The sequence below is a fragment of the Aotus nancymaae genome, unplaced genomic scaffold (genome assembly GCF_030222135.1).
Source record: "Aotus nancymaae isolate 86718 unplaced genomic scaffold, 86718_ANA_hifiasm-v0.15.2.pri h1tg000033l, whole genome shotgun sequence".
Classification (NCBI taxonomy): domain Eukaryota; kingdom Metazoa; phylum Chordata; class Mammalia; order Primates; family Aotidae; genus Aotus; species Aotus nancymaae.
This window is the reverse complement of record NW_026988447.1, coordinates 28,776,508-28,788,841: the sequence shown is the minus strand read 5'-3', so window position 1 is coordinate 28,788,841 and position 12,334 is coordinate 28,776,508. Positions and strand designations below refer to the sequence as shown.

General features: G+C 36.0%; 1 protein-coding gene across 1 annotated transcript in view; it reads right to left on the bottom strand.

Moving 5' to 3' along the window:
* SLC7A11 (solute carrier family 7 member 11) overlaps positions 1 to 11,864 on the bottom strand; it is a 76,938-nt gene extending 65,074 nt beyond the window's left edge. The window contains exons 1-3 of the mRNA XM_012443241.2: positions 11,334 to 11,864; positions 6,388 to 6,514; positions 2,666 to 2,781 (exon numbers count right to left, since the gene is read on the bottom strand). Coding sequence (XP_012298664.1) covers positions 2,666 to 2,781; positions 6,388 to 6,514; positions 11,334 to 11,610 — 520 coding nt within the window. The 5' untranslated portion in view covers positions 11,611 to 11,864. The remainder of the gene's footprint in view (positions 1 to 2,665; positions 2,782 to 6,387; positions 6,515 to 11,333) is intronic.
* Between the last annotated feature and the right edge of the window lie 470 nt (positions 11,865 to 12,334).

Below are 12,334 nucleotides of genomic sequence, written 5' to 3'. Positions count from 1 at the left end.
ACTCAGGCTCCTTGTTAACTATTCCATCACCAATGTCTACTACAGAGGTTTTTTAAACCCCAACATAGTTATCCTTTTCTATAATTGTTTTAAAGTTTAGCTTGACCAGTTTCCATTTACTTCCCTGAAATACAAATTTTTCCTTTAAAATGTTTGATTGAATTGAGATAAACAAGGAGTTATATAGACTTACAAAAATATAAATATAGAATTATTATTCATGTAATTTTAATTCCAAAGTGACCAAAATTTGTGGATTTATAAATGTTTACATACAGTCCACTTAAAGTCTTCTGATTATAGTTTTCAATTAATAACTATTATTGTTAATTTACAGAGCTCTCGAAAATGCCATCCCTGCTCTTCTCTTTTTTAAATATAATTGTGATATGATTCTGCCTCAGTCATTCAAGGGACAAGAAAATGGTGAATATAACAATGGCTGATAGTCCAATCCCTTAGTGGAACAGTGGACTTATCAAGAACTTTCTATAGGCAAGGCACTCTGATAAAGATCTTAAGAAGTCTGACTTTGATCATGTCTTTTGCAGGAACATGGATGGAGCTAGAGGCCATTATCCTTAGCAAACTAAACCAGGAACAGAAAACCAAATACCGCATGTTTTCACTTATAAGTGGGAGCTAAATGATAACAACTCATGAACACAAAGGGGAGCAACAGACCCTGGGGCCTACTTGAGGGTGGAGTTTAGAAGGAAGGAGAGAATCAGAAAAAAATAACTTGGGTACTAGGCTTAGTACATGGGTGATGAGACAATCTGTACACCAAACATCCATGACACAAGTTTACCTATGTAATAAATACGTAAACTCCTGAACTCAAAATAAAAGCTGAGAAAAGAAAAAAAGAATATGGCCTTAACAAAAAACTGACTTAATTTAATCTTCCTTCAGCCATTCAAGATATTAATAGACTATCTTCGCATAGCCATTTTCCCAATAAATAAAACGGAGGCTTAGATACATTTAAAAACTAGCACAAGATCACATAGTAAGAATTGTAACACCAAGTTTCAGTTTCAGGTTGTTTGCCTCCAAAGCCTAAGCTGTAACCACTATGCTAAAATGGTTCATCTCACAAAACCTTAGGCTGCTAGACCTGAACATCATATGAAGCAAACTCTATTTCATTTTTATCATTTTCCCACTGCCTGAAAATACTGAAGATATCTAATCCTCCAAGTTAACAAGTAAACAGACTATAAACTTTTCTGCTAGAGAAAAAGTTCTTAGACTTCTCAGAAAGTCAGTCAACAAATACTTATTGAGCACCAACAATATGCTAGGAGCTGTGTGAGGAGCTGGAAATATAGCAATGAATAGGTCTCTAGTCTCATGGAACTTCAAATGATGTTTCTCCAAAAGTATGAATAGCTACCATTTCGATTGTGTTCACAATAAATTGAACAAAATCATGTGTTTGGTGCATGCAACATGGATGGAACTGGAAGTCGTTATTTAAGTGGAATAACAGAAGAAGAAAGTCAAATACCATATGTTCTCACTTACAACTGGAAGTTAAATAATGTATACACATCGACATAGAGTGTGAAACAATGGACATCAGAGACTCAGAAAGGTGAGAGGGTAGGAGGAGAATGAGGGATGAAAAATTACCTAATGATTACAAGGTACACTATTTGAGTGATGGTTACACTAAAAGCTCAGACTCCACCACTACACAATATATTCATGTAACACAACTGCATTGTGCCCCCTAAATCTACTTTTTAACTTTAATTAAAAATAAATAAGTAAATAACAGGCAATATCCTAGGCATTATCCTGTTGAAACACAGCCATACAAACCAAAAATTCTTCTATGATTATGTAATTCAGTTATTCCTGTGTAGCTTTCTATGTATAAGTAGTTAAAACTTGGTTAAATGTGATCATATTGATTCTTAAGACAGTGATTCAAATAGCACCGAGAATTAAGTTATCCTTTCCCATATTTAAGGATTTGGTACCTGGCATCTTTTGGGGAGTTAAAGTCATATATGGCTTCATATCACTCATGTAATTTTGTACATGTTCTTCTTTTTGTTTCCTTTTTAAATCAAAAAATATTTGTGCTCATTGATAAAAGATGAACACCTCAATTTGGAGACCATAAGGAAATCCAGTTGAGAAATGCTACTAATAATCAATCTTGAAAGAAAACTCTTCATGAGCAACAACAGGCAGCTAACGTTAAAACACTGGGAGTGACAGCTGCTAACACTATAAAATGTATGAACACAACTTACACACCCAGCATATAAATGTAACTCCATTATTACACGAGATATAATTCAATATATAGCTAATTTCCAATTCAAGTAATCTATAAAATAATTGAGGTTCATCTCTAAAAGTCTCATTCACATATAATTGACTTAATATTTTACTAATAATGTAATTTTTACTATTTACAAGATTAGCCATTGTATCTAATGACCAAATACAAAACTAGCATGGAATACAATATTGGATGGCACTTCAAACCCAGATTCTTTATTTTCCAGTACAGATTTGGAACTGTAAGCAAAAAGAACAGGATGTGAGAAGCAATCCTATGATGCAAAACATCTAGAGAAACTTTGTCTTCAATCATTTTTGTGTTGTTTTTTTCCTTTTTTACATTTATAGCCGCAATACTCACTTATGCCCACAGCTGTAATAAGCTTGATCGCAAGTGCGGGGATTTCACATTGAATAAAAAATGGTTCCAGAATGTAGCGTCCAAATGCCAGGGATATCACAGCAGTAGCTGCAGGGCTAAAAACAATGTATATATTTAGGTTAACCACAGGGGAAAAACAGCATTTTCATTAATTTTTATCTACCTTGAGTGTATCTAGCATATGGAGCATGGTTAAATATGAAAGTCCGTAATTTTCAGAACCTGTACTTGATTAGGTTGCCACAGACCTTCCAAATGAAATGTTTCCTATAACATTGGTGGCTAGTTTGTAAACTTCACATATTCTTGGGAACAAGGGTAAGTACTCTGAACTTTTCCCCTGCTCTCCCGTATTTGATTTTTCCTTAAAAATCTGGTTTATTACATGAGATCTAGACAGAGTCCTTCTTTCTCAAAATGTCAATAAGTAAACTTCAGCCATATTATGAATTTGTTAATGCCACACAGATCTAATGTGTCAGGGCATAGTCAAGAGAATGAACACAATACACAACTTGAAAAATTAATATTAAGTGTTCCCTCCAAATACATGCCTAAATACTTGACATTGTTTTATTCTTATTTTTTTCTGTACAGACAAAATCTCAAAGCCAAGTGATTATTCTTAATCCTATAGTAACGTTCAGATGCAAAGTATAAATTTTTAATAGATTTATTATAATCTTATACAATTAAGAAAATATAAATGAGACAAGAATATGAAATAAATTCAGGTATATATAAATATAGGTAATCATTCTATTTCAGTTCTTCAAATATTTTTATGAGAAAATTGCAAACCTTTTCATTTTAGATGTAAGTATATATGAATGTTTATTTTTTCCATACACATGCAAGTCTGTGCAATTATCTAATTTCTCATGCCAAACTCCCTTTTTAGCTTCTCTTTCTTCTTGTGGTTACCCAACACTCATGCCTGATCCATAGATTATCAGAAAACCAACCACCAATACATGTTCCCAACTTTGGCCAGCTGATACTGGAGAGCAGCATGAGGTTTTCAATTATCTTCTTTTCTCAGACACCTTCCCATCTTCCCCCAAACAAAATGCTATTCTCCATCATTTATACAATTTTTGATGTATAATTTAAAATCTGATTATGCCATTTTAGCACTTTCAAAATATGGTCAGGATATGCAAAAATCCTTCACATTGCATTCAAGGCTCCATGTGGTCTAAGCTCTCCCTCTCTATCTCTTCAGTTAGCTTCCTCCCACTAGAATGATATGAATCTTCTCTGCCTGCAGTCTCTGCAACTGATTGACTGTTTTATACTTCAGATCTTGATTCAATTTTCCTTTGCCAGGGGAAGCCTCTCCAACCTCTGACTGGGACAGATCTCTTGGACCATATTCTAACCAAAGCCCTTGGCCTGTCTTTCACAGTGCTTATCACAGTAGCAATTTCATATTTACCTATGTGATTTGTCGATTGATAATGATTTCCTCCAACTTGACTCTGAGCTCTAGGGGTACAAAATTGTATCTATCTTAATCACAATTTTATCTCCAGTGCCTATCACATAGCAGAAACCCAATATATATTGAACATACAGTGAATGCACAAATTTCGTTTAATGACCCCTGCTATGTACTGAGAGGTGATATTTCTCTCCTTGCAATCTGTGTTTTACTGATAATTTCTGGCAATACTGACTTAATCTACAAGTATAATTTTAATGGGAAGAACTTAGAAACTATGGGTATTAGTAAAAGAAGAGGTGTTTAAATACTTAGCTATCTCGTCCCTCTTCATGTCATTGGTTATTCCACCTATTTAAAAGGCCAACTCAGCAATATGAGTATGTTACGACAAAGAGATATATGAACATATTTTAAAAGCTTCTAGAATACATAGGTAGTTTCCTCTTTCAACACACACACACACACACACACACACACAGAAGTAGTTTTAACATTTGATTATCAGCTACCTGGGAGCAGAAATCATGGCTGATTTCACTTTAGATCTCTTTTTCTTGCCATTTACCATTCTGTAGCAGTTTGTGGAATAAATAAATTAATATATGAATATTTTGTCTTTGCTACTGCAAGATATAAGCTATATTTACATGGATTGATCATGCTCATCATAATAGCAAGCAATGAGTCAAAGTTACACCACTGGTACATGGCTGAAGATGGAGTCAAGTCCAACTACATCAAGCTCCAAAGCCCCCAGCCTGACAGGCCAGCAGTCAAAATAAGTACTACATGCATTTGAATGTTGAGTATGTCATACTCAATATATGCTAATGCTAAACTTTCAATTACTCATTCAAAAATAATTTAATACCTAACAAAAACTGAGCATTGAGTTAAGTAGTATAAGGGTTATGAAAAGATCTTATCTATATGGGCTTGAAATGTTGATAGTTTTAACAGGGAAACAAGATGTAGACACCTAAAATATTAAGGAAGGATAGAAAATATCATGTTCAATGTCAAATGAGAGGCAGAGACTGCATTTTCCAGAAGAATTCAGAGATGAAAGAAATAACATAAATTAGAATAAACAGGAAATTAATTGTGGGAAAGGTAGGATTTAAGATGACCTTTGAAGAGCAGGTAAAATTGAGATAATCAAAAAGGAGCAGAAAGTACATTCCCCATACAGGGATTTTAGGAAAGGAAAAAAAATATTTCTTTATTATTATTTGATTATAACAATTTTAAATAATGCAGAATTGTTTAAAATGAAAACAGACTTCATGAAGTATACTGATACGATACATGACACTACTTTGAAGATCTTTTTTATGTAAAAAAAAAAAAAGGCTTTTAACATCTTAAAACTCCTAATTAATGTTAAGTCAATTCTTATTAGCACCGTATTTGCCACTTAGCCATAAAAGCTCACATGAGCTCTCAATCATATATGTTTAATAAGAGCAGATTTCCCCAGTAATAGCCATTAAATTCTGTAATCAGAATGTGCATGTCACATTTTATCTAAGTAGTTACCCTTAAGGAACTGTGATACTCTGAAATGCTCATATGACATCATAAGCTTCCCACAAAGTTGAAGGAAACTTGCTATTCAGAGTGACTTAGCACTATTCAGTTTGATTTTAAACCAAGACAATCAGGAATGTGAACACATTCTTACAACAACAAAATCAAAAAAGACCTTTGCCACTATAGTTACTGATTTGTTTAATGTGAGGAAATGAGTCACTTGACTCTGTCATGCAAACTCTGTGTTTTATGAAGTATAAGACTTACTAAGTTGTTAGGCACAGAAGTGTCTTCATCACAATGACTAAAGTCAAATGACATAATGGTGTAATCTACAATAAGAAAAATCTCTAATTCCTAGTATAATATTTAATTTTGTCTAGCTAGTCAAAAGGTTTCCAGGTGAATTTTTATGTTCATATCCTTTCAAGTAACCATCTTTCTCCTAGAAGTGTCAAAGAGAATAGCTGAGGGTTAAAGAAAGGTAGATACTTAAAGAAGTTTGGCATTGCTGGTGAACTGCTTGCTTGCCAGTGATAAAATTGCATTAAAAATATCTTAATCCAGAAAGTTATTTTATCACAGGCTTTATATCCTGAGGTAAATATGCTTATCACACAGTCACACGACATGCATATTTCTAACCAGTTAAAAATAATCAAGGTGATTCATAAGAATGAATTGGTTTATTTTTTCTTAATTATTTCTACTATGCTCTTACCGTATTACAAGCAGTTCCACCCAGACTCGTACAAAAGCTGGTAATGGACCAAAGACTTCCAAAATATATGTGTAATGACCTCCGGATTTCTTTATACTTGTTCCCAGTTCAGCATAAGACAAGGCTCCTGTGAAATATTTGTCACAAAATGGTACCAATTTAATACATTTTCAAGACGCCTATACAATAATGTTTATGTTGCCTGAGATGTAACTACTGGCTTTGTTCTGAATGGCATCCTTATTCAAGACAAATAACAGTCATCTAATTGCTAAGACCCACCGAGTTTATTCTATTGGAACACTGTAATTTTACTTGAAATGATAAAGAAACATGTCTACAATATCATATGTTCCAGAATTTTGAGCTGAAAACCTAGAAACAGGGCAAAAAGAGAAGAGAAACGCCAATATTATTGACCTATTTTTAGAAGAACATACCTCACACCAAGACAAGGCATTAGTCCAAATAGTTTGAGTTAGCTTTTAATTTTTTAAGTTTTTTTTTTTTTTGAGAACCCTTTTAATTAGTATGTTCTGTAGCAAATAAAAATAAACAAGCAGTGTCCACTCTTTTTTTGTGTGACGGAATCTTACTCTGTCACAGGCTGGAGTGCAGTGGCGTAATCTCGGCTCACTGCAACCTCCACCTCATGGGTTCAAGCTATTTTCCTGCCTCAGCCTTCCAAGTAGCTGGGACTACAGGGGCGCACCACCACACCCAGCTCATTTTTGTATTTTTAGTAGAGGCGGAGTTTCACCATGTTGGCTAGGATGGTCTCGATCTCTTGACCTCATGATTCATCCTCCTCGGCCTCCCAATGTATCCACTCTTTAGAAAACTATAGACTCTATGTCTTGCAAGATTTCATTTAATTTGTAGGATATATTTTGTCAACATAATGAATTCTGACAGTCTGTTTCTATAAAAGGCTATCTTGGATGTTTTTTGAAGTGTACATTCTAAATGGTTGGAATAATATACTTTTTTTTTTTTGAGACAGAGTTTCTCATCACCCAGGCTGGAGTGCAGAAGCAGTCTCCTCTCACTGAAATCTCCTAGGTTCAAGTGATTCTCCTGCCTTGGCCTCCCGAGTAGCTGGGATTACAGGCGCCTGCCACCATACCTGGGTAATTTTTATATTTTTAGTAAAGATGGGGTTTCACCATGTTGGCTAGGCTGGTCTCAAACTCCTGGCCTCAGATGATCTGCCCATCTTGGACTCCCAAAGTGCTGGGATTACAGGCATAAGCCACCACTCCAAGCCAGAATATACTTTTTAAAAAGGGGTGCTATAATTTATATTTGTTTACATTAGATCAAATTAACTATAAGCTAAATTTTTAACATATAACAATACAACTCACATAAAATTAGACAAATATGCAACCCCCCAAAACCACAGTTTCACTCTCTGTAAAATAGAGATGGCAATTTTTCTACCTGGTAAGGGAGTTGCATGTATAAATGTGGCAGTGGGTACCAGGGACGGTACATGGGCTGACACACGGGAAGCACCACATGAAATATAGCTATACTTTATTAATTTGAGTAAAAAAAGTTCTATCTGTACTGTCAAGTGCTCAAATGTAAGAACACAATTTTTGCCCAAGCTACTTCTGAAAATAAAAGTGTAGAAAAGTATTACTGATTAGTAATACTTCAGACAGAACAGTCCAATAGAAATATAATTTGGATATTCAGTGAACTCTTAGTGTCACCTATTTTATATCTGATTTCTAAACTTCTCATGACATCTAAGTCACCTAGGAATGATTTTTTTTTTTTACTTTTTGACATAGGGTATCGTTCTGGCACCTAGGCTGGAGTGCAGTGGTGCAATCTTGCCTCACTGCAACCTCCACCTCCTGAACTCAAGCAATCCTTCCATCTCAGCCTCCCAAGTAGCTGGGAACACAGGCACATGCTCAGCTAAATTTTTTTGTATTTTTTATAGAGACAGGGTTTCACCATGTTGCCTAGGCTGGTCTGGAACTCCTGGGCTCAAGGGTTCTGTCTGTCTTAGCCTCCCAAAATGCTGAGATAATAGGCATGAGCCACCGGGCCTGGTCTGGGAATAATTTTTAATTCAAAAACAGTCAAATGAAAAACAGACTGTAATCAAGAGAGTATAGATTTTCTACAAGAGAAATTCAAGAATCTCTATCATTTTAAAATTTGCACAAATTAATTCTAAAGTAACTAGTCTGCAGACTGATATTTGGGGAACACTGATATATTCCTCTATTTATAACTACTTGTAATTAGTTGCAACTCACTCTCCATGCAAAACATTCGCCATGTTGGTAGGCTGTCCAGAAAAGGATCCAATATAAAATGTTATTGGAAGGAGTCTTAAGTACCTCAGAATTTATTGTCAAAGAATCAATACCTAGACCTCTGTACGCTTTGCTGAAACTCCAGGATGGTTGCCCTTGCTTTAAACTGAGTTCTCGGGGAAGGATTTTCATTTAAAGGTCTCAAGCTTCATAATCATTTTGCCCAGATGAAAAAAGTTCAAAACAAGGTGTAAAAATCCATGTATTGGCCCTTCACTTAAAAATACATATATATATATAACCAAATATACAGATTCTTTACACTTGTTCCCAGAGTTCTAGAGTCTTTCCAAAAAGAAGGATTATATTTTCTTTATATTTTGCTTTGCTTGCTGTTAGGGAGGCACTCCTGTCCAAAAGCTTCTGGTAACTTAAGTGACAAATGCAGTGTAAATATAGATAAGTAGATTAATACAATAGCACACTCCCTGCAATTACTAATCAAAAAATACCAACTTAAGTGTAATCTTAGCTAGTCTCCTTAGCTGTTGCCTCTTTTTTATGTTCTTTTGAGCTTTTTAAGATGATATATTATATGCATACGCATATTTGCATAGCGCAAGTCATCATCACTTTAACTAGTTCAATACTCATAGTAATCTATTTTATTACATCTGAGTAATCCTTTATTATTTGCAAAAACTGAATCACATAGTGGAAGCTGCATGTAAGTATGCAAAGTCCAGTAAACTGTTTGTGGTTCTTCTGATTAGATGTTGATTTATTCTGAATATATAAAGTGCTCTAGGAAGATTTAAAGGCTAAGGGTGCACAAAGTCATTTAAGATGATCAACAATTAGGTTTCTCCTTATCTATAAATGCATACACCAGAGCTATTTAAATATTAATAGTGGCTAAGGGTACTATTAGAGTTTTTCATAACCATATTATTCCAAATTATTTTATAAGAATGGGAAGTAATACTGAGAAATAATGACATGCAATTGTTACTTAATATTTAATAAAACACAAGTTAGTCATATAAATATGACTAACAAACTCTTTCTTAAAAGCCCCAAATAATTCCTCTATAAATCTTTCTATACTATGACATTGTTTGAACAAGTTTTATTTAAAATAACTTCTTCCTAAAAATGTAATTTGAGGGCCAGGCACAATGGCTCATGCCTGTAATCCCAGCACTTTGGGAGGCAAAGGCGGGTGAATCACGAGGTCAGGCAATCAAGACCGTCCTGGCCAACACAGTGAAATCCTGTCTCTTCTAAAATTCAAAAAGTTAGCCCGGTGTGGTGGTGCATGCCTGTAGTCCCAGCTACTCAGGAGGCTGAGGCAGGAGAATCGCTTGAACCCAGAAGGCAGAGGTTGCAGTGAGCTGACATTGCGCCACTGCACTCCAGCCTGGGCGACAGAGCGAGACTCCGTCTCAGAAAAAAAAAAAATGGAATTTGAGTTCTCTAGATAAGTGTCAAACCAACGATTTAAAACATCACAGGGCCTGAGTAGAAAGAATAAATGGATTGGTACACATGGGATCAAGAGTTAGTACGTGTTAGTCCTAGTTAGCGTTAGTACTTGTTAGTTAGACTTAGTCCCAGGGTTAAAACAAAGAGCAACTTTTAAGTGTAGAATCTTTCCCAAGAAGGGTAAATATATCCTTATAGCATAAATCAAATTTAATATTTTTTGACAATTCGCCAGTTTTTATCATCTTTACGACAAACTCAGGTAGCTCTCTAGTAATTTGTCTACCTCATAAGGGCCATTTATTTACCTCTTTACTGTTAATTCTCAAATCAATAGACAAGACATAAATTTTGAAGAAAAATTAGTAATTATACTTCTATCAGTTCCCTTCAGATTAATTCATTGGACAGGTGGACAAATTATCTGTGACTCTGAGGAGCAAGTGAAATATAGATGAAAAAAAAAAACAGATCTGGGCAAGCACAGAAAACTAACACCCAGCTGAAGTTTTAAAACTTGTATTGAAAAAGTGTATGGGTGGTAAGGAGTGATGAACGTTTGAAAAATAATTTGAAAGATGCTCAGGCCATTGTAATATACCCCTTTATGATAGGAACTGAGTTACGTGCCATCATAATCTTTCCATGTGAAGGACTTTTGAAAGAATATTAAGAGCTGACAAGCACATGAACTTACAAAATATTCTTAAAAAGATTGTCACCCATTTGTTTTGCTATTAAAAAGTCAGTAAGACTTCTGCTGAACACTCTATTCTATGTCTAAATAGCCCATGCCAGGTTCCACTCCACAGGTGTCTCACTCAGCATGCCAGCTGCCAGAATGCCCCAAACTAAGCACAACTGCCCTGCACAGAAACTGTGCGTGTTTTTTACTGGGTCATAAACGTTAGCCTTTGCTCGCATCATCACGGGGAAAAGTCAGAAAATAGCCGTCTTAGGAAAAGAAAGTACAGCCTGTAGGAAGCAATTTGAGGGAGTTCCAGATCACACCAACAGTGGATGTTGCGTCTGGGTAGTTCATGTACCTGAACAAAAATTTTAAAAATGTGGTGTGGCCTTTGCCATCCATTCATTCCTCCAAAATGACCATTTGCTTTCCCAGAAAGCAAGCTTCCTAACCCCACAGCCACGCCCCCCCACCCCGAGAAAAGGCGCACTCACCAAACAGTGACAGGACCCCACACACCGTCCAGATGGTCAGAGACATGCCCACGCTGCCTGTGTTCTCGAGCACGCCCTTAGGAGAGATGAAGATTCCTGCTCCAATGATGGTGCCAATGATAATGGAGATTCCCCTCAGTAAAGTGACTTTCCTCTTCAGCTGCACTTTCTCCTTCCCAGGTGGCTCCTTGTTGCCCAGGGAAGGCAGCCTCCCGTTAACATTTCCCTGCAGGTAACCTCCTTTGGAGATGGTGGACACAACAGGCTTTCTGACCATAGTAGGGACACACAGGGTTGAAATAAACCAGAGGGAAAGAAAACAAAACTTTCAACTTTGGTGTCTCTTCCTCTCTGCTTTCAGACTGTCTCTCTCAGAGCTACTTCGTTCACAGGTAAAAACTCAAAGGTGTGCTTTGTCCTTCACAGCGATCTAATTACTACTCAGAAACACCTGTGTATGCATCGCGCTCTCAGTTCTCCACCTCCTCGTTCTACCACTCTGCTGCTACTGCTGCTGCTGCTGCCGCTGCTGCCGCCCTATCATTACAAACCAGCTCAGCTTCCTCATGGGCTTGTATTTAAGCGCCTGCCTGTCACACCAACTTACTACAGCTAAATGATGATGCAAATTCTCCAGGTTTGCATCAGCCACACGAGAAGGCTCCAGCATTACTCAGCCTTTTTTCTAAAAAAAAAAAAAAAAAAAAAAATACAAAAACAGGAGTAGCTTGTTGCTCAACTGACCTAAGCTTTTTAGAGAACAGAGTACACACTTTAAAGAGATTTTAGCCAATCCAGAAGTAGTAAATTCGGAACAGATCTTCCCAGAGATTTAAAGCAACTCCTAGTGAGCAACAAAAGCTCTTCAAACGAAAAGAAAATGAAAACTGAAACAGGAAATAGTTACTTCATTTTAAGGAGTTTCTTTTTTTTTAATGCATGTATAAAAACATTTTACACACGACTGTTTTGTGAGTAGAATGTATCCTAAAGCTGCACTG